Source organism: Trichosurus vulpecula, chromosome 3 (assembly GCF_011100635.1).
Source record: "Trichosurus vulpecula isolate mTriVul1 chromosome 3, mTriVul1.pri, whole genome shotgun sequence".
NCBI classification, from domain to species: Eukaryota; Metazoa; Chordata; class Mammalia; order Diprotodontia; family Phalangeridae; genus Trichosurus; species Trichosurus vulpecula.
In genome coordinates this window covers 162,081,102-162,103,720 of record NC_050575.1, presented here as the reverse complement: position 1 = coordinate 162,103,720, position 22,619 = coordinate 162,081,102, and the positions used below count along the sequence as shown (strand labels likewise).

Below are 22,619 nucleotides of genomic sequence, written 5' to 3'. Positions count from 1 at the left end.
AACAAGAAATAGAGGGCACTTACCCCTAGGGTTAATTCATCCACTTTCACTTCATTGTTAGTTGCATGGGTAGGGAGGGCTGGGCTCACCTGAGGGTTGGACTGTTGGAGAGACCTCCTTCCTATCAAGGATAAATAGCTGTACAACACTTCACACAGAAAGATTCTGGGGGTCTGGGTAACCATGGCCCCTATCTTTGTGTCTAGTAACCCCTAGAAGATAGAGTCAAGTTTGTGGGGCCTGAGTACAGTGACAGTAAACCACATTTCCGCTTATTAAAAAAGCCGGGGCAACTTGGGTTCAAGTTTCACGTCTGACACTTCACTGTCTCTGACACCCCGGACAAGTCATTTACCCTTTTCAGTGCTCCGGGCCACTCAGAGGAGGTGCTGATAGGCATCTGGAGGAGTAGTTTCTTCCCCTAGGGGTGAAGTCACAGGTGTCGTTCCCTGTGAGGGGTTGGAGCTTGGTGACCGGACTCTCAGTCCTCTCTCTGAAGTAATTCCAGAGGCTTGGTGGAGTTGGAGGTGTATCCTCAAGCATCCCTACTCTAGGGGACACGCACAGGCCACACCCCCGCCCCCGCCTAGGAGTGAGGAATCGGTAAATGAACAGGAACCAAGGGTTGCTGTGTGAAAGGGTGCGGAGAATAGGCCACCCATGCCTGGAAAGGAGGGGAGGGGGACGCCCCTGTCCCACCTATCAGTCAACAAACGCAGTATTTAGGATCCATTGCCAAGTGCGGGGGGGTTGGGAGTACAAAGACAAAAACGAAACAGCCCCTGCCCGACTGAAGAGACCACGTGTGGGGGGGGCTGTGGGCACGAGCTGCTGCGAGGATAAGAAAGCCAGCCCCACACAAGATCACCCGGCCCAAGGAAGCCAGGCTCGGGGCCATCTTTCTCTAGGCCGCTTAAATTCCGGGGAGGGGCCTGCTGGAGGCGAGGCCGGAGGGCGTGGTCACGCGCGGGGGGCGGGGGAGGGGCGGGTATTTTTCAAAGAACCTCGGAGCGCGCAGCCCGGTTCCGCCCCCGGCCTCCTCCGCACCTGTCAGCCCCGGGAGTCCCGCCTCCCCAGCCTTCAGCCAATCCTCACTCCTGGCGCTCCATATAGTTCCCGCCCTCTCGTCCTGGTTCCTCTAATCCCCAGGCGCCGAGGCGCGTTCGACCGCCTCTTCCGGGTTTGCGGTCGGGTCGGGGTGGGGGGCGGGGCCCGGGGCCGAGGCGATGGGGCCGCGGGCGCTCCTCAGCCCCGGGGTCCTGGTACGGACTGGGCACACGGTGCTGACCTGGGGCATCACGCTGGTGCTCTTCCTGCACGAGACCGGTGAGCCTGGGCCCCGCCCGATCGCTGCCCGGCCCCTGTGGGAACCGCGCCCCCGCCCGATTCCCACACCCGGAAAGCCAGCCTGGGTGTCCCCCTCCCCACCCCATCCCCGGGAACCCGCATCTGGTCCGGGCCACCGCCCCGCACGCGCCGGCCCCTGTCTGCGGGAGCCCGGACTCGGCCCCTGCGGCCGGGCGCCCGCCCTCTGGGGGGCCCCTGCCTGCCTCCGGTTCCCCCCGGCCCCCGATTCTGTCCCTCTCGTGCTGTCATTTCTTCCTGCCGCTGCTCCGGGACTCCGCGTCCCTCCCCGCTGGACATCCCCCCGCCTCCGCCGGCCGCTCCTCCCTGTTTGTGTCCCTCGCGCCTATCTCTGTCTTTGTGGGTCTCTCCTTTTGTCCCCCTCACTGCAGAACTGAAGCAGCAGGAAGCCAGAGGGGAGCTGCTGCAGCCCCTGCTCTTCATCCTGCTGGTGCTCTGCTCCCTGCTGCTCTACCTGGCCGTTTCCCTCATGGACCCTGGCTACGTGGGTCCTGACCTGGAGTCCCCACCGCCCCAGCTCCAGGTAACCCCCGCTGCCCCAAGGAGCTGGGGGAGGGGAGAGGCCGAGGGACGGTCTGAGCTTTAATCCCGTCCCCACCCATCATTCCCCCGTGGAGATGGGAAGACGGGTGTTCCCCAGAGCTGAAACCAGAACCCAGATTCCCCAAACGCTGGGCTGGCCACCCCGCCTCATTTTGTCCCTTGTGTATGGAACATTTCCAGACCTGGGTCTAATGTCTGTTCCTCTCTGTCTTTCTACTTAGAAGGACCCCAAGGAGGAGCAGACGGCCATGATCCCCCCAAAGACACTCCGGCTCCGGCGCTGTGGCTACTGTTTGCTACAGGTTGGTGAAGGAGACAGAAGGGACATCGGAGGCAACACCACCTCCTTCCCGAATGGGCTCTTTGACCTCCCTCAGCTTGATGGAGTCCAAGGGAGCAGCTGAGATGCCATTCAACTCCCCTCTTCCTCCCTACCCCCGCTCGCCCTGTCTGGGATATGATTTTTCTTCCCTTGGAAGATTTCCAAACTCTGCTCGAGTTTCACCTTCTCCAGGAAGTATTCCCAGCCTTGCACCTACTTCTGGTCTTTGTAATCAGACCAGCAGCTCAGATATGACAGGCTATGCTCACAACTAGTTAGTTACAGCCTTGTTGGTGTTTTTGCAAGTATGTACTCTCTTTTCATCCAGAGAAAGAACTGTGAAGTTTTAATACAGATCGAGGCGCACTACAAAAAAAAAAAAGTATATACTCTCTCCCCTTCCCCACTGGGAGCTCTTCCCCTCCCTTTAGCAGCCTTAATGTCCCTAGGCTCAAAATGAGCATTCGTCCCTGCCCTGGTACTAACATGCTGTCCTCATCCCCTTCCAAACCCCACAGCAGCCCCTTCGTTCCAAACACTGCCGCTCCTGCAAACGCTGTGTCCGTCGTTTTGATCACCATTGCCCTTGGATTGAAAACTGTGTGGGTGAGCGCAACCACCCCCTCTTCTTGGCCTACTTGGCAGTTCAGCTGGTGGTGCTCCTGTGGGGCTTGCACCTGGCTTGGTACGTATTCTCCCCAGCTTGGAGATTTGTCCTCCCTCCTTGCCCAGAGGCCGGCATGGGGGAGACAGAGAAACTTCAGAAGGGACAGGGTCTGGGACAGCCCCTACAATATGGAACCACAGGGCAGTATGTGTCCAACAGCTTCCAAGACCCTAGGGATGGTTCAGATGAAGACATGGGTCTGTTTCCTCTCAGAAAGACCAAAGTTCTTTCCCAATGCTGCTCTTTTCCCCCCACCCCCTGCAGGTCTGGCCTCCATTTCCATGAGCCCTGGCAAAGCTGGTTCCAGCACAATGGTCTCCTTTTTGCCACCTTCTTGCTGCTGGGCCTCTTCTCAACTGTGGTGACGCTGCTTCTGGCCTCTCATCTCTACCTGGTGGCCAGCGATATGACCACCTGGGAGTTTATCTCCCCACATCGAATCGCCTACCTCCGCCACCGTCCCGATAGCCCCTTTGACCGTGGCCTTGCCCGAAACCTGGCTCGATTCTTTTGTGGCTATGGGGCTGTGCCCTGGGAGGTACTCTATGCCCAAGAGGAAGAGGGAGAGGCTGTGTAGGGCTTCTAGGAGGAGTGGGCAGTAGGGGCAAACTCTGTGATGGCACCCATTCGGGCTGACTTACATGAGCCTGTCAAGGTTGCACCCAGATTTCACTCCATCTTGTCACTTCTGTCCCCACAAGGTACTGGGGAAGAAGGTCACTTTGACCCATTTGTGCCTAAACCCTGGATTCTTTCCCATTCTCCATTCCTGTGGCAGGTTACCGGACCCCCTGTGGAACCGCCCGAGTGCAGAACAATGCCCCCTTCCCAGGAGACAAGCTTCATCCCAGAGGCTTATTAAGTTGGGTCAGGACTGGGGATTTGGATGATAGGACTTTTAAGGGCCAACTGGAAATGGTCACAGAGGTAGTGTAGGGGAGGTCTTGGCTGGCCCAAGGCCCAAGGAGGAAGGCAAGAGGAACTGAGGCTCAAATATGCACCCAGTCTCTTTGTGTGAGCAGCCCTGTTTAGTGTAAAGGCCTTTGAATTTTAGTTCTGTGAAGCCTCAGAACTTTTACATTTTTCCTTCCTTCCCCTCAGCATCCCCGGCCTTCCCAATTCAGACCAGCTCTCCTAGGGTTCTGCAGTTTACAAATTTAATAATCCAGAAAGCAGGTAGATTGTTTAAAAAACAACCCTACCAGTGCCCGCTGCTTCCCACTGTGACCCTGCAGGGGGGCGTGCTTTGTACAGAAATGGTCAATAAACCCTGACTGCTGACCGTCACCAGCTCACTCGCTAACTCCCACGTTCTTGTCCCATCCCTACCCAACCCAGACCTAACTCTGGAAGGTCCTGTAACTCAAGGGGAGCCTCTTCCTCATCCTTCCCTGCTTGTCCTCAGGGGAGCAGAGGGGAATGATCGGGACCAGAATGAGGCTCATAAATAAGGAAGAGCATTCCTTTCCCTGGGGTGGATGATGGCCAATAGTTTCAAGGAGAGGAAACAGTGCAAAAGTTGTGAGAAATGATTCCTAAAGCTTCAAGGTGAGTGGAAGGTGGGGTCTGCCCACAGAGGAGAGAAGGGCATACTAGGGGCACATAAAGTACATATAGAAGGCCTACCAGGCTTCCCCTGCCCCCAGGCTTTCTCTGTAAACCCAGCTGGGTGAAGAAGAAAGGGATGTGTTGTACTACCCAAGGCTGCCCCGCTCCGCAGCAGCTCAGACCTCCAGGAACCGGTCTGAGACAAAGTCGAAGCCCCGGAAAGCAGCCTGCTGTCGGGAGCTGAGTGGACAGCGGGGATCAGGAGGTGTCAGGGCTGGGGAAAGCACTGTAAACTCCTGGTCAAAGTGGCAGAGGTCAGCAGGCCCACGAAGCAACGGCACATAGGGAGGCTGGACCCGGCAAGAAAGCAGAGCTTCCCAATCTGTGGACTGAAGTAAGGGGGAGAGAGAGAAAGACAGAAGAGGGGTCAGAGGCATCAGTCATTATTAACACCTCCACACCAATCTACTCCCAGATACTTCCTCTCCCAACTTCTTCAGATGTCACATCCTCTTTTTACCTGCCCACCCCCTACTCAACCTGATTTCATGGCTGGCCCAGGAGTATTCAGTCACAAAGCAAGGCACCAATTCACAACAATTACACACTCATACCCTGCTTGGAGGCACCACCACCTTACCCTGAAGAAAGGATGGACTTTTATTTCCTCTGCATCCTTCCGACCTGCCCCCAGACGCTTCTCAGGACACTTCTGGAGTAACTAAGAAGACACAGGGGACAATGCTCACTTCAGGCAGCCCAGGCCTCTTCTCCTTCCTCACAACAGCTGCCAGACAGGAGTAAGAACTTTAAATGTCTGGTAGATGAGGATGGAACAGAGGGCCAGGGAGCTCTGCAACAAGGATGAAGGTACTCACAACATCCTGTCCCCAACCTGGGTGCCCACCTTCTGAATAAGTGCAAGTCCCTCCACTGACAAGAAGTGGGGATAGGGAGCTTCCTCATTGACAATGCAGTCGAATACCTCCTCCTCTGTGTCCCCAGGGAATGGGCACTGTGAAGACAGGCATTTCAGGTAGAGGTGAGTTCGCTCCTATCAAGTCCCTCCTACCTGGCTTCGTGCCCCAAAGGGTGCTCTGGGCTTGTGCAGAAGCAAAATAGTGGGGAATAGACTCACCTCACCCACCAGCATCTCATAAAGCAGTACACCCAGCCCCCACCAGTCCACTGCTCGTGTGTATGATTCATCTGTCAGCACCTCAGGTGCCAGGAACTCTGGAGTCCCACAGAATGTGCTGGTACGGTCTCCAAAACCCATCCCTGCAAGGCCAACATCAGTACCAGATCAGCTGACCAAAGGAGGTAGTGCTCAGTATTATCTGCATAAGCACCTAAAACTCTTAATTCCTAATATATAATTGAGGAAAAAACAAAGTCATCTCCCACTGCCTTTCAGACCAATGCCTCCGTCTGCTCTATGCACTTCATACATAGATTTCTTGCCTAAGAACCCTCTGGGGAATCCACATAGCTCCAGTAGATAAAGGAGAACAGAGAGGCAGCTCCTCCCAAGTGGAACCAAACTGAGTCTGAGCTCATCTAAAGAGGATTGAGCGAAGGCTGGAATTGAGCAAAGGATTGGCCACATTGGAGGTTACATGACTACCTGACCCTAACCCTGAAAGCAAGATGCCAAGAAGGCTATGGTGAGGACCCCTGGGTTCGAAGCACCTGGTCTGTCCTTTGCCCCCAAGTTAAGCTCACCTTCCTTACACAGCCCAAAGTCAGCGATCTTGAGAAAACCCTTGGCATCCAGGAGGAGATTATCCAGTTTCAAGTCCCTGATGACCAAAGGGAGAAGTGGAAATAAGGCAGCAGAAGAGGCCACTGAGGGGACTGGGTCCTAGGGTCCTCCATTGATGAGTTCCTCTGGATTGATGCTCTTGGGAAAAGCTAGGAAGGAAAGGGGCTTCTCCTCCTATCCCACAACTGGGGCATTTCCCATGAAGGAGCCCAGACTCAAAAGCAGGAGGGTCCCTCACACCCCTTTCCTTCTTTGGCAGGCTGAGTGAGCATCATTTACCTGTAGACAATTTTCTTCTCATGCAGAAACTGCAGGCCTAGGACTACACAAGCCAGGTAAAACCTGGAGAGAGATCACAGGAGTTAGATGTGAGGGGAACCCTAGAGAAAGTCTAAGGATAAGAGCTCATGGGCTGAGACACACAGGGCTCCATGAGCCAGAGAGAGGGCAGAAGGAAGACCCTCAGCATATGAGTGAAAAATAGAGAAGGACCACCCTCAAGGACCCCCTGCTCTCATGGGAAAGATGTAGTACCTACACTGGCCCCAAGGGCTTGCTGAAATCCTTCTCTTAACATTGCTCAGCTCAGGTGCCATCTTTTCTACAAAGGCTTCCTAGACCTCAGCAGCTGAAAGTGACCCCATCCATGGGAGATTAGACGGGAGCACTGTGTCTCTCCCCTTTGCCAATATCACACTCTACTTCATATTACACTTGGTAGTATTAGCATTTACATAGTGCTTTTTCTACCTCATGGCATCTCTTTTGAACCTCAAGACATCTCTGTGAAGTAAGCGCTGTTATCACATTTTACAGATGAGGAAATTGAAGCCAAGGTAAAATGACTTGCCCAGTCACACAGCTACTACATGTCAGAAGCCAGATTGGAATTCAGATCTTCCTGACTCAGACCCAGCACTCTATTCAGTGCACCATCCAGCTGTCTATTTGTGCCTATGTCAAGTAATAGATGAAACTCCTTGAGGACAGTGACTATTATAGAACAGTTTGCATCTTTGAATCCCAAGACCCAGCACGGTACTTTAAACATAAGTATTGGTTAAATTGAATGAAAAAATATAGATATATGAACCAACAGCTGGCCTTGTAAAGCCTACCAGGGGTTGAGGAGACCAGAGGAAAGGGTATATTGCCAGCCTGGCAGTTAGGCAGAGAATGGGAGCAGGGGAAAGAGGTGTGGGGTTACAAGAGGAAGGAAGGGGGGAATGCCCACCGAGCTTGGGGCTCAGGAAAGACATCAGCATGGATTCGCATCATCAGATCACCCCCAGGTACAAACTCGGTCACAAAACAAAAATGGCTGGAAGTCTGGAAGCACACCAGCAGAGAGAGCAGGAAGGGGTGGCCAGAGCGGCCCACCATCTCCAGGATCCGCTTCTCACAGTACAAGCTGCACAGAAGGAAATGGGGTGTGGGCATCAGAGCCTAGGCTGAGAGGCTAATTCCAAAGGGTGTTCTTTATCTGGGGCCACCTGCCATCCCTCTCCCCATCTGCTTGCCTTGGAGACAGCCCTGGTTACTACAGCCACCCCTGAGGACAACAGGTGCTCCCATCCATTCACCTCTCCAGCTCATCCCGGCTCAAGACATCCTGCTTCTTCAATGCCTTGATTGCATAGAATGTCCCAGTCTTCTTATACTGAGCAAGGAGGACCTGGGACATAGAGGAAGGCTGGGACTAAGAGGGAGGTTCCTATACCATCCAGTGAAAATAATCCGGTGGCATCCCAATGAGTGCCTACATTTGCCAAGCCCTATCTCCTCCCCAGGGAGAGGATCATTTTCCATCTCCTACTTCCTAGGTTCTCCCCACCTGCCACCCCCACTTCCCCATACCCAAGTGGGAAGCACCCTATGACCTGAGACCTCTCTCTCTGAAGTCCTATAATACCTTCCCAAAATGACCACGGCCCAGCACAGCAACACAACAGAAGTCTTGGAACTTGGGAGGTTTCCTACAAGAAGGAGGAAGTGTGGGTGCCGGAGGAAGGGGAAGGGCAGCCTTCAGAATGAGGGAAAAACTAATACCCACCAGGAATACCATATTCAGCCTCCTGGGCCCTGGCTCCTCTTACCACCTAAATCTTGTACTTGCGACAATTGAGGCATGGCCAAGGGCAATGAAGCAACAGCTGAATCTGGAGTGGGGCATCCAGGTCACTGCCTCTAGCCCCTCCACCTCTGCCTCACCTCCCACCCCCACACAACCCTATCACAGAGGGATTCCCTAGGTAACTGAGTTATTCCCAATCCGAGAAGACTCAAACTCTGATCCTGGGTAGTGGTGGTTACCTGCTGGGTGTGGTACATGGCCCCTGTCTCGGATTGTTCCTGTATTCCATGTGGGGACGTTTGGTGCACTGCAAGAAAATGGGGTTGGGGGAGAAGAGCTTCCAAGACAAAATTGGCCTCCCCTCCCAAAGACCACTCTGGCCCTGTTCACCCCAGGATGGAAGAGAATAAAAGGGAGAAAATAAATGCCCCTCACCCTCCACCCTCTTGCCCCTCACCGGTGACTCCACAGAAGCTGAATCCATGGGCAGGTAGAGACGTGGGGGCTTTGGTGGCAGCTGCTCCCCTGCCAGGGCCTTCCGTGGTGGGGCCTCCCCAACCAGAGGCTTTGTCAGAGGGAAGGAACTATGAGCAATGGGGAAGACAAAGCAAGGAGATGAGGCCTCCATGAAATCATGGCATTTTAGAACTTGAAGGGTCATCTCTCATCCAACCATCTCTTTGTACAAGCAAGGAAACTGAGGCCCATAGATATCAAATGCCCAATTTCACACAGGAAATAAGTGGCAGAAACAAGATTGGAATCCAAATCTTGTGACTCCAAATCCAGCACTCTGTCCTCCACACCATGAATCCCTAGTTAACTTGGTGAAGGAGCAAAGCCCATTGGACATAAAGGCCTGATGTCTGTCATTTGCCCCTGTGTGACTTTGGGCAACTCACTTAACCACTGTAAGCTTCCTCAGTTTCCTCACCTATATAATAAAGGGGTTTAGCAGGATCTCCTAAGTTCCCTCATCCAATCCTAAATCTATTACCCTATGATTGTGACCTTGGACGAACAAAGAAAGCCTTTTCCTTCTCCACCTCCACTAAACTTTACCTGGGGGATGAGGAGCCAGGGGAGTCATGTGGGGAGGTTGGGGAGGGCCGCCCCCCAGGAGAGCTGAGGTTACTCAGGGAGCTGCAAGGAGGCAGAAGGCTCATGACCAGTCTACCCCATGCCGCCATGCTGATATTCATCTGTGAAGCCCGAAGGAAATCCTGACCTAGAAGAAATGCAGCCAAGTCAGCTCCCCCCCACATGCTCTGCCAGAGCCATCCCACCTCCACCAGACTCCTCACCTCGGTGTTTGGAAAAAATGCACTTCTGTCTCTGAAGCCGAGGCCTCCTTTCGATAACAGGGTCACAGAACATCACCTAAGGGCAGCATGGAGGGAGGAGAGGCCATAGGGGTTACATGTATTATACCTTCTCTGGGGAAGCAGCTCTTAATCGAGGGCTATCTCCCCTTACTTTCCCACCTCCTATTTTTTTGCTCTTCATTTCTTTAATTCATTTTTGAATACTGCTGATAATGAAAATAAGGAAAGAGAAAGGGTATATAGAGTTAGGAAATGGCATAGAGAAGAGGGATTGCATTACCTCCACAAAGAGCTGGCCCTGAGGCTCCAAAGCCAAGGACAAAGAGTGGCGTGCATTGTCCAGGAAATCCTCCAGTCTCAAGAAAGCTATACCGCATAGCTCCCGCCAGTCCTTCCACTGGACCCCAATCTCCAATTCACGAGACTAAAATGGGAGTTGGTTTGGGGGACACAGCTCCTTCCCGGTGGAGCCAGTGTGAGGGGCAAGCTAAATTGCAGGGCAATAGGGACATGGATGGGGGCCCAGACACCAGGAAAAGAAGACCCTTCACTCATCTAGGGAAGGGTGAGGAGGCAGAATTTTGACTCAGAAGTGTTAATTCCAGCCAAAAGAAGAGTGTTAATTCCACCCAACTGACCAGGGCCCGTGTCTCAGCCTTACCCGCTCTAGGGGGATCAGGAAAGTCTGGTCCCAGGCCTGAGCATTCACAGGTCCCCAAACTGTTTGGCCCACTACATGGTTATCCACCTTCAGCACTGCCAGAACTTCCTCTGTAAGGAGCAGACCCAATGAGGGCAGGAGATGGATTACCAGGGAGTGTAAGAGTACCAGGAATTCAATGGGCAGGGAGACCCTTAATGGAGGACATGGCCAATGAGATGGAGAAGAGTGTGCCAGGGAGCGTAGGCAGGAGTGCAGTGAACTTAGAGGGCAGGGGGAGGCCAAGTGGGGCACAGGAAAGAAAGGTCACAAACAAGCTAAAGACTCCCCTGCCATGGGCAAGACTAAGTCACAAGTTGGGGGCAGAGGTACAAAGCTCCAAAGAAGGAAATATCAAGGAGCGAAGGGTTATCTCCCCCAGTGTCCCACCTTGGTCCCTTCCCAAACTCACTGGTCAGTTCCTCAACACGCTGCTGTTTGCCCCAGCTCCATGGTCGACTTTCTCCTGGGCTACCCACCAACGCAGACACACGGGATCGGCCAGGAACCACTTCTAACAACTCCTGGCATCCTTTGAGCCGAACCTCCAGGGTCCCTGTGGGGTACAGTGCCAGGTTCAGACTTAATCTTCTTTCCCATTATCCTTAAGCTCAACAGACTCAGAACTTAGAGTAGGGAAATACTGGTTGAAGAATGAAGAACATTGTTCAGTCAGAACCATTTGGCCCCTGGCTTCCTCTCACCTCTCAGAAAGTCTAATAAGGGAGAGAGAAAGGGAAAGCAGGGAGCCATATCTGCAGTCATGGGAACCAGGGGAATTGTGGGAGGGGACAGCCACCACTCAGAGATCAACCATTGCTAAGCTGTTCTATCATCTGCTCCCTCCCTCTAGGGTGGGACAGAGAGGAGATCCTTAGAGTCAGGGAGATGGAGCAGCAACCCTGGAGGGACACTGCCCTGAGCTCCTAGAGCCCATGTGATCTGAACCATTCAAAAGCACCAGAAAATCTTGGAACCTCAGTGGTCATCTAGTCCAACCCCTGCCCAAAGCAAGAATCCCTTCTATGGCATCTCTGACAAGTAGTCATTCAGCCTCTGAGTGAAGACTTCCAGCAATGGAGAACCCACTGTCTCCCAAAGAAGCTCATAGCATTGTCACACAGCTCTGAGTATTCCAAAATTTTTCTTTGTGCTACGCCAAAATTTGTCTTCCTTCAACTTACTCGTTGCTTCTAGTTCTGCCCTGTAAGACCAAGCAGAAAGAGTCCAATCTGTCTCCCATATAACCACCTTTCAAAAATATTTGAAGGCAGAAATCATAAGAGACTGATTAATCGCCTCCAGTCTCATGATAACTCTATTTTCTGAATCAAAAATCAAAACTCATCATCTGATAGAAGCTATTTCTTTTGCTAAGTCTTATCAAAAGTGTACTTCTTAAAATTGGGACACTTCTAGGAAATTCAAGATGTGGGCTTGTCCTATGCTAAGTTATGAATAGAAATGAATGAATGAAAAGGCATTTATTAAACTCTATTACCAAGCATTATGTTAAGAACTGGGGAATTAAAAAAAAAGTAAAGACAGTCTCTGCCCTCAAAGAGCTTATGTTCTAATATTACATCCAGTCTTGTTGGCTCTGCTCCCAAGCCTTTAAGGGGCACAGGAGGAGATATGGCCCCTGCCCTCAAGAACCTGACCTCAGTTGAAGAGAAAAGAATAATGCTACTACGGAGGATCTGCAAAACGTCAAAAAAAGTGGTACAAATAGTAAATGCTATGTACATTCAGAAGGGAAAGATATCTCTGACCACTCTAACCTTCAAGAGTTGGCACTTGAGATGGGACTTGGAAGGTGGGGAGAAGTCACATAAACCTTCCCCCACCCCAACTCGTATTTACATGATACCTTAAAGTATACAAAGCATTTTCTTCTCAACAACCCTGTAATGTAAGGACAAATATTATTATTCCTGTTTTAGTGATGAGGAAACTGAGAATCTATTGGTGTGAGGTATGGCATCAGAAGAGACCTGGGTTTGAATCCCAGCTCCAATACTTATTTATTAGCTGTGCAACCCAAGTCCAGCACTCTGGCCACCATATCAAGAAGAGAAAGAAAGGCTGGAAAACTATGGGGAAGATTCTATTTTTATCTGTTGTGTCTTATTCTCCAACCAGGGTGTCAGCCCTTCTAGGGTAGGGATCATGCTTTCTTCAAACTACATAGAGAGCCATTGGAAAACAATGATTGATTTGACAAAAAGAAAGGCCCCGCAGACATCAAATTATCTATAGTAGCATTCTTTGAGGCAGCAAAGAAATGGAAATAAAGTAGCCATCCAACATCTGGAGAATGGCTAACTCAGTTTTCTGTACCTATCATGCAATGGAATATTACTGAGCTGCAAGAAACAATGAACGTGAAGAATACAGAGCAGCACTGGAAGATTAAAATGCCAACTGATGCAGAGTAAGCAGAACCAGCTAAACAATCTATACACCAATATGACCGTATGGAGGGAGAAAACAACAATAACGAAATGAGTGAAAGAGAATGGTTAGAAATTATGATGATTAAGCTTGTCCCAAAGATGGGGTCTGAGAAGATGCCACTCCCTGCTTCTTTGTAGGGGAGGAGTCAGGAACTTGAGTGTGGGACACTGGACATATGTCAGACTTCTTCAATCTGTTAATTTTGTTGAACTTGCTTTCTTTATTGCAAGGGATGGCTCTCTGGGAAGCATGGGGGAAAGGACACTGGGAAATGTTAGGTGATGTAAAAATGAAAGCTATCAATAAAATTTTATTTTAAAACTAAGTCATTTTATGGCACATAATAAGTAGTTAATAAATGTTTTATCTTTCTAATAAATGCTAACTGATTCATTTATTAACCAGGGTCAGAAATCCCCAGTTCTGGGAGAGAGGCAAGGAAGAAAGAGGAACCCCAGGAGGTTCAAGTCCTTGATGAGAAGACACCCACTTAGTCCAACAGTCACCCCATGGAACGCGTAAATATCCTTATGCTTGGGAAGGGGAATCTAGGGCTGCTCCTCTCTTCCTCCTCTCTTGTGGTTCAGAGGCACTGCAGCCCTCTCGGGCATCTTGAGGTTGGATCCTCAGAGACTGCCCTTCCATGCCCTGAGGGTCTCAAAGTAGACTGTTCTCTATCATTTCCTTGATTCTGGAAACCCTGAGATATGACCTCCTAGGGGACTTTCAACTCAAACACAAGAGTGGGGAGAGAGTTAAAAAGAAGTACATAAAGAGGTTAAATATGGCAGAAAAAGAGGGAGATGGCAGACATGAGGGAGCCAAAGGAAGACAAGAAGAAGGGGACTGAAAAATACAGACTGAAAGAATGTTAGAGCTGGCAAGGACCTTACAAGAGAGGATGCTAGAACAGAACTCTAGAACATCAGAGCTTAGAGATTACCCCATTCAACTCAATGTCAGTGTAGGATTCCCCTCTATAGGATGTGGTCATATGGCCTCTGCCAAGATACCTCAAGCAATAAGGAAGCAAAGAGGGAATTATTGCTATTATCATTATAATAGTGCTGGTATTACAATAAATAATGCTACTTTGCACTTGTGGAATAATTTAAAACTTTGTCAAGTATCTTTTTTCACCTTCATTAATGCTCTGGATCATCACCATATCCCAGGGAGGGGGGGCAGGGTCCAATTTGGTAATATCATTTAACATACAAGTAAAGAGAGGTCTAGAGAAATCTAATGACCTCAAAGATGCCATCTCCTGGCCTCTAGCTCTCCCCCACTTCCACTCCATAGTGGAAGAGTGAGTCAGTCTTCCTGACTCTCAGTACAAGACTCTCTCTCCTTAAAAGTAGGGTTTGAGAAGTTGGGAAAGAAGGGAAGGAGAAGTTAAGCCTGAAGAACATGGGGAAATCTAACACACCCCAGTAACACCATATTCAGCCTCCCCAGCCCTGAATCTTGTACCATGAAGGCCAGAGGCAGAGGGCAATGAGGCAACGGCTGAGCCTAGAGTGGGCATCAAGGTCACTGCCTCTAGTCCCTCCTCTATATCCTGGGAACAAGGGGCATGGGATTATGTTCCTTACCTGTGAGGGCTATGGGTTTGATGAGACACCCAGTGGGCTGGGGACTCCCTGGCATGCCCTCCCGTAGCTCTCGGGCCACAAGGATTCGGAGTGGATGAGATGGGGGAAGTTCTGTCATTAGCTGTTCCAGAGCCAGCCGCAGGAGGTCCAGCTTCTGCAAGGATTCTCGAAGCCGAGTCTGGGCCTTCAAGGCAGAGAGAGGAAATGGAGACAGTGTAGAGGCCAGTAGGGTCCCCCCAAATGCCCTGCCCCACCATCTCCCTCTAAGGCCCATCCAGAGCACCCTTCCTTATTGGCCCACTCAGGGACTAGGAAAGGAGGACCTGAGAGGGCTGGGGAGAGGAGGGAGGAAGGAGAAAGGGTGAAGGGGGCAGGGGCAGAAAAGGCATTCTCCGTCAGCTGAGTCAGCACCCAAGGTGGCAGAGTAACTCATGGGATTTAAATCAAGCCTATCCCCCTTGTTTTACAGATGAGGAAACTGAGGCCCAAAGAGCCAAAGTAACTTACCCAAGGTCACCCGGGTAGCAAAGAACTGAATCAGGACTTGAAACCAGGTCCTCTGACATTAAACTGACTCCTCTTTTCATGTACCATCCTGCCTCCTCTCAGAGGATGGGACCCCAGAGGGCCTGACACCCAGCCAGTGGGAACCCCCCCTTCCTCAGCCTTGGGTCTCTAGTCTCACCTCAGCCAGGGCCTTACGGTCCTGCAGCCTGCGGCCCCCCAGCAGTTTCACCACATTCTTGGCACCCTCTGCTACAGCTGTCTCTATACGAAACCGATGACGAAGGTCCCCAGCCCGTAGCTCCCTTCGCTGCTCTGGCCCTGGGATAGTGTGTGCATAGGAGTAGGTGGGGATAATGTAGGAGGGAGGAAGAAGAGAGCCATGGGAGAAATGTCAGGACCAGGCTATGCCTTCCTCCCCAATCCAGACCTCAGGCCCTTCCCCAGCCAGGGGCTCAGGGTACTTCACCTGGCACCAGAGCCTCCCCAGAGGCTCCCAGCTTCCCGATCTGCATTCGGAGAAGCTCAATCTTTGTCTTGCTGTCTCGAAGCATCTGCTGAGCAGCCGACAGCAGCCTGCGTTCCTGTGGGTTCAGGAGAAGCAGAGGGGACCAGGCCATTAGAGGTCCCAGCCAATACTTAGCTGTTCTACCTACAGGAGACCTCAGATACAGCCTTCTCTATCAAGCCAAACTGTCCCTCCTTCCAAACTCTACCCCAAAATCCCCCTACAGAAGAGAAGATTCAGATACCCCATTTGTATCAGGTTTCAATTGTAATTGGATAGGGTGTTACTAACCAATAGGATCAGGGAGGGCTTCATGGAGGAGGTGGCATTTGAGTTATGTCTTTAAAGGACTGGTTAAAAAAAAGGGGGGGGTGGAATTAGGGAAAGGGAGAATATTCCAGGCTAGGAGGAAAGCATGCAAAGGCACAGCAGTGGGACAATCCTGAGACTAATTTTTTTTTCTTTCTGTGATAATCACTTAAATATCTCCATCGGTAAATAAACATTTAAGTACCTATTATGTGCCAGGCACTGTCTAAGCCTTGGAACGGTCCCTGCCCTCAGGGAGCTGACAGTCTAACAAGGGAGATGGCATGCAAACAGCTGTGTACAATCAAGCTATATAGAGACTAAACTGGAAATAATCAACATCACTGTAGAATTAAGGGAGATCAGGATAGGCTTGCAATAGGATGGGGGATTTTAGCTGGGACTTCTCTCGTTCCCTTGCTTTTTCTCCCTCCTCAGACTTGGAGCTGCCCAGGGATGGGCTGTGTCTCCTCTACCACATCAGGGCCTCCCTGAGGACCAGGACCACATCTGCCTTGTCAGCCTGAGCCCCCCAAGAGTGGTGTCTGGGTTTCCCCACTCAGACCAGGTCCTCCTGAGGGTAGGGACCCCGGAGCTCCAGGGTCCAGATCTGGTCATGTCGTTCCTGGGCTCCAGAATGTTCAGTCTCTCCCTATTGCCAGCCCAGGCAAGGTATAGGTCCTATGCCTGGCATTCAATCTCTTGCTACCCTTCTTCTCCAGCTTTATCTCACATTACTCCCTTCCTGGCACTCAACTCAGAGCCAACTAAACCTGACTATTCTCTGGCACCTAAACACTTCCTGATCTCTCCCATCACTGTACTTTTGCTCCAAGTGTTCCCTATGCCTAGAATGTACTCCCTTTCCCTAATTCCCCCGTTGAATTCATGCCCATTTTTTAGGGATGAAACTCAAATGCCCCCTTCCTCCATGAATCTTGATCCTCTATCAGACCTAACCCAGCACTTCCTTTAGGATTTAATACACTTACTTACCTTGTGATAATTTGTATTATAAATGACTATGTCATCTTACCTCCCTACTAGACTGTAAGTGCGATAAAGGCAAGATCTCATCTCAATTTTGTCTCTCCCCCAGTAATGAGCACTGTACACTACACACAGCAGGCACTTAATAAATGTTCATTGCTGTTGTCTTCACCCCGAGTGTTCTAGCATTTAGTGTGAGAACACAAGAAGTTGTTCCCACACTAAAGGCTCAGCTTACCAACCTACTCCCTGCTCTGCTGCCCCAGGCCCATGTCCCAGGGATCTTGGTGGCCAACTTTAAATGAGGTCATGAGGGTCTCACCTTTGGGCTGCCATTGGCATAGGTGTTAGTCATGTTCTCTGCTCCCTGTTTCACCTTCAGCTCTATCTGCAGCTGCTTTCGCAAGGCTTCCAGATGTCTGGTTACCAGCTTTTCCTGCCTCGGGTGAGGCTCAGAGGCTGTGGAATTTACAGGAGAAAACAAAACCCCAGCCTTCACCTTCTTTTCCTGAACCTTGGTTTGGGAGCTCAGGACAGGGAAAAGAAAGCAGGAGGAGACGAGGGTTAGGGTGAAGAGTGGGGTGCAGATCTCCTAAGCTCAGCCAGAAACTCCTCGGTCCTCAGGATACATCCCAGCCTCTCCAGCACATTCTATAAGACAAGAGCCTGTGAGAGCAAAGGATAGCCATGGCCGTGTCCAGGAAATCAGGTGATGGCGAGACCAAAGGGCTATAGGCCCCAATGTCTCTATGCAGCTCAAAGTCATCTATTAGATGATGCACTAGGACAGGTGGGTTCTTAATCTGGGGTCTGAACTTGTTAATGTTACTTTGATAATTGTATTTCACTATAATTTGTTTCCCTTGTAATCTTATGTTTTTTGTTTTGTTTTGTCTGCATTTAAGAACATTATTCTGAGATGGGAGCCATTAAGTTTCCCCAGGCTGCCAAAAGGATCCACAACCCAATAAAGGGGAACTCCTTCATTAGAGGGACCTGAGGGTCAAGGATATACGTCCTTCATCAGACTGAGCTCCTGGAGCAAAGGGCACCTATCATACCTGGCACTCCCCAGAGGTGGGGACCCAAGATGCTTTCAGTTTTAGTTTTGTTGGACATTGACTCATAGTGTTTAGAGGTTAAAAGGAGCTAGAAGGAACCATCCTTAGAGATCAATCTCTTCATTTTTCATGGGGGGAAACTGAGTCACAGAAGAAGGAAGTGACTTGCCCAAGGGTCACAAAAGTAATAATTAGCAAAGCTAGAATTTGGACCAAGATCCTCTGACTCCAAATCCAAAGCATTTTCCACAAGGCCAAGTTGCTTCCATGATAGGTTACTAAGAAGAAACGGAGAATGCTTAGAGTATGTAACAAAGCCTCCAGACCACATCCCACAACCTCCTCCATACACTTCCCCAGTGTTTCTGTCAGACCCAACTCTGGTGGGTTGAAGGGATGAGGGACTGGGCCTTTACTCTTCCCTCATATTCCCGATTTCCGTGATAGCCAGTCCACCAGACCCCCATCAGGGCTCACCGGCAGGACTCTGGGCCTCATCAGGAAGCAGAATATGAGCATTGAGCTCTTGCAGGTCCCGGTGGAGCTGTTCCAGTCTGCGGTTGGAGGAGCGCAGCAGCTGGTCCACATGGCCCAGGTTTCGACGGGTGGTGGTGACCCTGCGTAGGTTTTCAGCACCTTCTTTGATCTTCAGCTCTTTTTGAATGGCCTTTCGGATCACCTCCTTCTCACCTTCCAGACGATGCTGGGAACTAGGGTCTGGCAAGCTCTCACCTGACCCTAGCTGCACTGTGGAACTCCCCTGCAAGAGATAAAGGAGAAGGAGGCACAATTCAGTCAGATGTGAGGGAGGCCAGAGGCTTCCCCAGACTGCCCAAGGGGTCCGTGACCCCAAAAAGGGGGAGAATCCTTGTACTAGAGGGATCTGAGAGTCAAAGGTATATGTCTTTTATCAGTCTGAGCTCCTCAACGGCACAGAGGTCCTGAGTGAACTGACATCAAGCTTTCTCTCTCTGTCCTCTACCCAATCTGAAATCTCCCGTCAGGAAGACATCTGAAAGAGGTGAGTTCGTCCATCCCCCAATTATTTGCTTGTTGTCTTTCAACAGAGGAACATAGCAATTGAACAATGAGTGCAGTGAACCTCCACTTTCCCACTACTGGTAGCTTCTGCTTTCCTTATGACAGCCAACCTGGTCTCTCTATGCAAATCCATACAAATTAAAGCTTGGCTTTATACAGACCCCCCAAGGACAACAAGCCCAATTGAAGTCAGGTATGCAAAGGTGAATCTAGAGTTAGAAGATAGAGCCCTGCCTCTGACACTCATTAGCTGAGTAACCTCTTCACCTCTCAGCCTCACTGCCCTCATCTGTAAAATGGACTGGGTGGTTGTGAGAAAAGTACTTCGTAAATATTAAAATTCTCTAGGAGTTGTTATTATCAGCCAAGGTCAATATTACTTACAGACTAATGTCTGTCTTGCTGCTCTCTGATCCTAAGTTGGTTCCTGGGCAAGAAGAGAAACCTGAAGCCCCTACTTCCTCAACAAGCCCTTTTCAACTTAAGTGGCAGAAATAAATACGGACTAAGGCCCCGGCGGTCAGACCATCAGGCAGGAATTCACACCCAGCAGGATGACATTCCAACACCATCCTTCAGGATTTCTATCTGTCCCCCATAATCATAATCTCCTTTAAAGGTCATCAGTCCAGTTTTCCCTCACTTCCTCCCCTCCCCCCTTGGATTCTATCCAAGTCATTTAAGAACTTTGGTGGGGAATCCCCAGTTCCCAAGATCCCCCAGGAAGGCATTTCCACCATCACTTATCCACTAAGTCCTTCCTAATAACTACTACTAAATCAATCTATTTTAGCTCAAAACCCTCACACACACACCGGTCCAATGTCTTGCCTGGCTATAAGCTTTCAAACTTTCTAAAGCAATTTCGCATTTGTTATCTCACAAAAACTCAAGAACGCAAGGTAAGGTGGGGGGATTCTTATTCTTGTTTTTCATACGGGGAAACTGAGACCCCAGGCAATGAAGTACCTTGCCCAATGTTATGCATCGAGTTAACGACAAAGGCAAGACTAGAACCCAGGTGTCTGGACTCCCAGTCTAGGAAGTCTCTCCGCTATCCCATCAATGGCAATGGATACCATTTCTACGGAGGAATATCTTCAGATGGGGCTTAGATACTGAGAAGAGCAAAGTTCTCTGGTTAAGAACCCACGGACTAGAACGGACTAGATCTCCACGTCTCTAGAGGTAAGAAAGAGATCTGTCTCACTAACTTGCTCAGAGTCAAAAACGAAAGACTCTCTTTAGGGGCTGCCAGATTTCAAAGCTAAAATACTTTCCGGTAGCAGAAACTGGCCTCACTCTGTTCAGCCACCACCCCAGAGGAACCCCACCCAGGGGACCCCTCCAAACTTGTGTTTTACCTTGGGGGTCACACCAGTCTCCATTTTCTTGGCCTTGGGGGGAAAGAGAAGACCCAACTGGTCTCTAGCTGCCCTCTTGTGTGCCCCTCCCTGTCCAGCTGGGGCCCAAGACAGGGGTGGGGGCCCAAACAGCTCAGGAAATCCTTCACCCTCCACCCGCTCCGGGCCCTAGGCCAAGCTCCTGAGCAAACAAAGATCCCATGGAGGGGGGGGCCTGGCCACTAGGGTCCTGAGTCACTCTCCCTGGTAGGGAGGTTCCCGGCCAGGAAATCGGAAAATGTGTACAAGCTACCCTTGAAACAAACCAGCCACTCAAGCAGGAGAGACGAGGAGGCTGAACAGGGCCCAGAATAAGGACAACCTAGGCAAGTTCATTTCCCACACTAGCAGGGGCTATGAACCACCCCCCTCCACCAGCTCAGCACCCTCTTTTATATAGACTAGGGCTCTTCATGCACTCCATTCCCACCATATTCTGTATGTTTCCCTAAACCTGGACATATCTCATATTCTATTGGACCTGGAGAGAGAGACCTTACAGATGTATTAGTATTCTGGAGTAAATTCCACTATTTTAAGAAGGGTGAGACTGAGGTCCAGAGAGAGTAAGTAAATAGGTCACAAAGCCAGTTAGAGGCAGGGCATATCCTGAAGTAGGCAGAATGGTTCAGTCGTGAGTACAACATGGTGAGTAGAAAGAGAACTGGATCTAACAAACTTCAGTTGGAGTCACAGGATCTGCTCCTTATTGTCCGGACTTTAGGTTAACATTATCTGTGTGATTTACTTGTGGGCAAGGCTCAGGTTCTTCCTCTGTAAAGTGAGGGAGGGGAACTAGACCTAGGAGGTACCATCCAGCTCCAAATCTCACAATCACCCAGTGACCTCCAAGGGCCTTTCCAACTTAGAGCAGGAATTCTAGCAGTCCTGGGTCTCCAGACTCCCAGTCCTGATTCTTCCCATTACATCCCAGTGGCCCTAAAGAGGTCAGTGGAAGTGAGTGGTGTGGCCAAGGGAGCAGGAGTTTTAGGGCAATCTTTGGTGAGGGGGAGGAAGGAAAGGGGATCCCTTATTCCCTCCTGAGCCTCCATAGCTGGAAGAGACCCCAAGTCCAGGGTCTCTCCTGGCTGCCTCCCTGGAGAGAATGTGAAGAATTAAGGCAGGATCTTAAACTTTGTATCATGGACTCAAGTCCACAGATCCCCTGAAATGTATGCAAGGACCCCTTGTCCGTGGACCCTGCGTTAAGAATTCAGGAGTTAAGAGATGGGAATATGGAGAGTAGGTTGGGGTGTGTGACTGGGAGGCCAGGCCCAGGAGGTGTGGGGGTAGGGGAAACTCGCAGTAGCTGGAGCTGGGGGCAGGTGAACCCAGCCTCACCCATGCCCCGCCCGCGGGAGGGACCTGCCCAGTCGCTGCCCCGAAGGTTGAATCAGCCCAGGCGTACCCCTCCACCTTGTCTGCCTGGTCGCCCACCTCCCCCACAGCTTCCTCCTTGCCCTTTGTAGAGCTTTAGCCGCCCTCCCCGTCTGCCTGGCCGCCCCCTTCCCCGCCGTACCTCCGCTCCCCCCACCCAGGTGTGCCCACTTCTCCCTTGGTAGATGCCCGGGCACCTCCTCCCCCAAATGTGCCTGCCCCTCCCCTGTTGTACCTTCGCCTCCCCCCGCCCCGTGTCCCCGCCCCTTCCTTGCAGCGCCCCCGCCGCGCTCACCTGCCGCGGGTCCCCCATGCTGCCCGCAGCGGCTCGGGCCCCGCAGCTCCGGCTCCTCCGGAAGCCCCGGCCCCTCCAACTGCCCTTTCAAACTTGAAACTTCCCGGGGAAGCAGCGCCTGAGACGCGGGATCCAGCGCCCCCTCTCGAGGATGGAGACCCTGCAAGTCCCTCCCGGGATCCTGGGAAATCCCGTGCTCCGGCCCCGAGACCCCGGGACCCCGAGCCCCTCCCGGGATCCGGGGAATCCTGTCTGCCCTGCCCCAGGATCGGAGGATTCGGCGCCCCTTCCCGGACTGAGCTACAAACCGTGCCCGGTTGTTCGGAAGCCCAGAGCCGCAGCAGTGCGCCCAGCCCGGTCCTGAGGTCCAGTCGGCCCGGGGATCTGGAGAAGGTTTCCCCCCCACCCCAACACCCCTTGCAGTCCCCGCCCCCTCACCTAGGCTGGCCCTGAGCGCCCCCACCCGGGGGCTATCTCCGTGCTGCCCAGCAGGCGGCTGGAGAAGGGCTAGAAAAAGCCAAGGGGACGGGGACCCCTAGGTCCCGGGGCGCCCGCTGGGGAAAGAGTGGTGCTCCTTGGTGTTCCGTATCTCTGGGGGCAGAGCCGTGTAACAGGAAGAGCGGCGAATTTTCAGTCGGACGTGGGCCTCTCCAGAGTTCGAACTCTAACTCAGCTACTTCTCTTTTGTGTAACCTTGGGCTAGTCATTTCCCTCTGTGCTTCCGTTTCTTCAGCTGTGAAACTTGGGGTTTAGACCTGCGGGTCTCTTAA

The 22,619-nt window shown here is 51.4% G+C and overlaps 2 protein-coding genes across 4 annotated transcripts; one reads left to right on the top strand and one right to left on the bottom strand.

Annotated features, from left to right (window-relative positions):
* Positions 1 to 1,201: 1,201 nt before the first annotated feature.
* Positions 1,202 to 4,187, top strand: ZDHHC12 (zinc finger DHHC-type palmitoyltransferase 12). Of its 2 annotated transcripts, none has more exons than XM_036751539.1 (5): positions 1,202 to 1,326; positions 1,737 to 1,888; positions 2,130 to 2,210; positions 2,749 to 2,915; positions 3,162 to 4,187. In XM_036751539.1, the coding sequence occupies exons 1-5, from the start codon at positions 1,227 to 1,229 to the stop codon at positions 3,472 to 3,474; spliced, it is 813 nt and encodes a 270-aa protein (XP_036607434.1). In that variant the 5' UTR covers positions 1,202 to 1,226; the 3' UTR covers positions 3,475 to 4,187. The 2 variants fall into 2 exon arrangements, with proteins under 2 accessions (XP_036607434.1, XP_036607435.1); XM_036751540.1 differs by having other exon boundaries at positions 1,224 to 1,326; positions 2,133 to 2,210.
* On the bottom strand, positions 4,040 to 21,899 carry PKN3 (protein kinase N3). 2 transcript variants are annotated; one of them, XM_036751537.1, is made up of 22 exons: positions 20,139 to 20,219; positions 18,211 to 18,493; positions 16,995 to 17,131; positions 15,335 to 15,449; positions 15,047 to 15,186; positions 14,362 to 14,545; positions 10,722 to 10,865; positions 10,271 to 10,380; positions 9,890 to 10,033; positions 9,589 to 9,664; positions 9,347 to 9,512; positions 8,742 to 8,868; positions 8,524 to 8,591; positions 8,123 to 8,186; positions 7,794 to 7,885; positions 7,445 to 7,621; positions 6,490 to 6,552; positions 6,171 to 6,247; positions 5,584 to 5,726; positions 5,353 to 5,460; positions 5,086 to 5,166; positions 4,040 to 4,834 (listed from the first exon to the last, which is right to left on the bottom strand). In XM_036751537.1, the coding sequence occupies exons 1-22, from the start codon at positions 20,160 to 20,162 to the stop codon at positions 4,622 to 4,624; spliced, it is 2,736 nt and encodes a 911-aa protein (XP_036607432.1). In that variant the 5' UTR covers positions 20,163 to 20,219; the 3' UTR covers positions 4,040 to 4,621. The 2 variants fall into 2 exon arrangements, with proteins under 2 accessions (XP_036607432.1, XP_036607433.1); XM_036751538.1 differs by lacking the exon at positions 20,139 to 20,219 and adding an exon at positions 21,850 to 21,899 and having other exon boundaries at positions 4,188 to 4,834.
* Between the last annotated feature and the right edge of the window lie 720 nt (positions 21,900 to 22,619).

Excerpts from the sequence above, each read along its gene's own strand:
- ZDHHC12 (XM_036751539.1), top strand. The coding sequence starts at position 1,227 with ATGGGGCCGCGGGCGCTCCTCAGCCCCGGGGTCCTGGTACGGACTGGG. Across the intron at positions 1,327-1,736 it reads GCTCTTCCTGCACGAGACCG|AACTGAAGCAGCAGGAAGCC; the intron begins GTGAGCCTGGGC and ends CCCTCACTGCAG. Across the intron at positions 2,916-3,161 it reads TGGGGCTTGCACCTGGCTTG|GTCTGGCCTCCATTTCCATG; the intron begins GTACGTATTCTC and ends CACCCCCTGCAG.
- PKN3 (XM_036751537.1), bottom strand. The coding sequence starts at position 20,162 with ATGGAGACTGGTGTGACCCCCAAG. Across the intron at positions 15,187-15,334 it reads TGGGGAGGCTCTGGTGCCAG|GGCCAGAGCAGCGAAGGGAG; the intron begins GTGAAGTACCCT and ends ACACTATCCCAG. Across the intron at positions 10,866-14,361 it reads CAAACCCATAGCCCTCACAG|GGACCCTGGAGGTTCGGCTC; the intron begins GTAAGGAACATA and ends TGTACCCCACAG.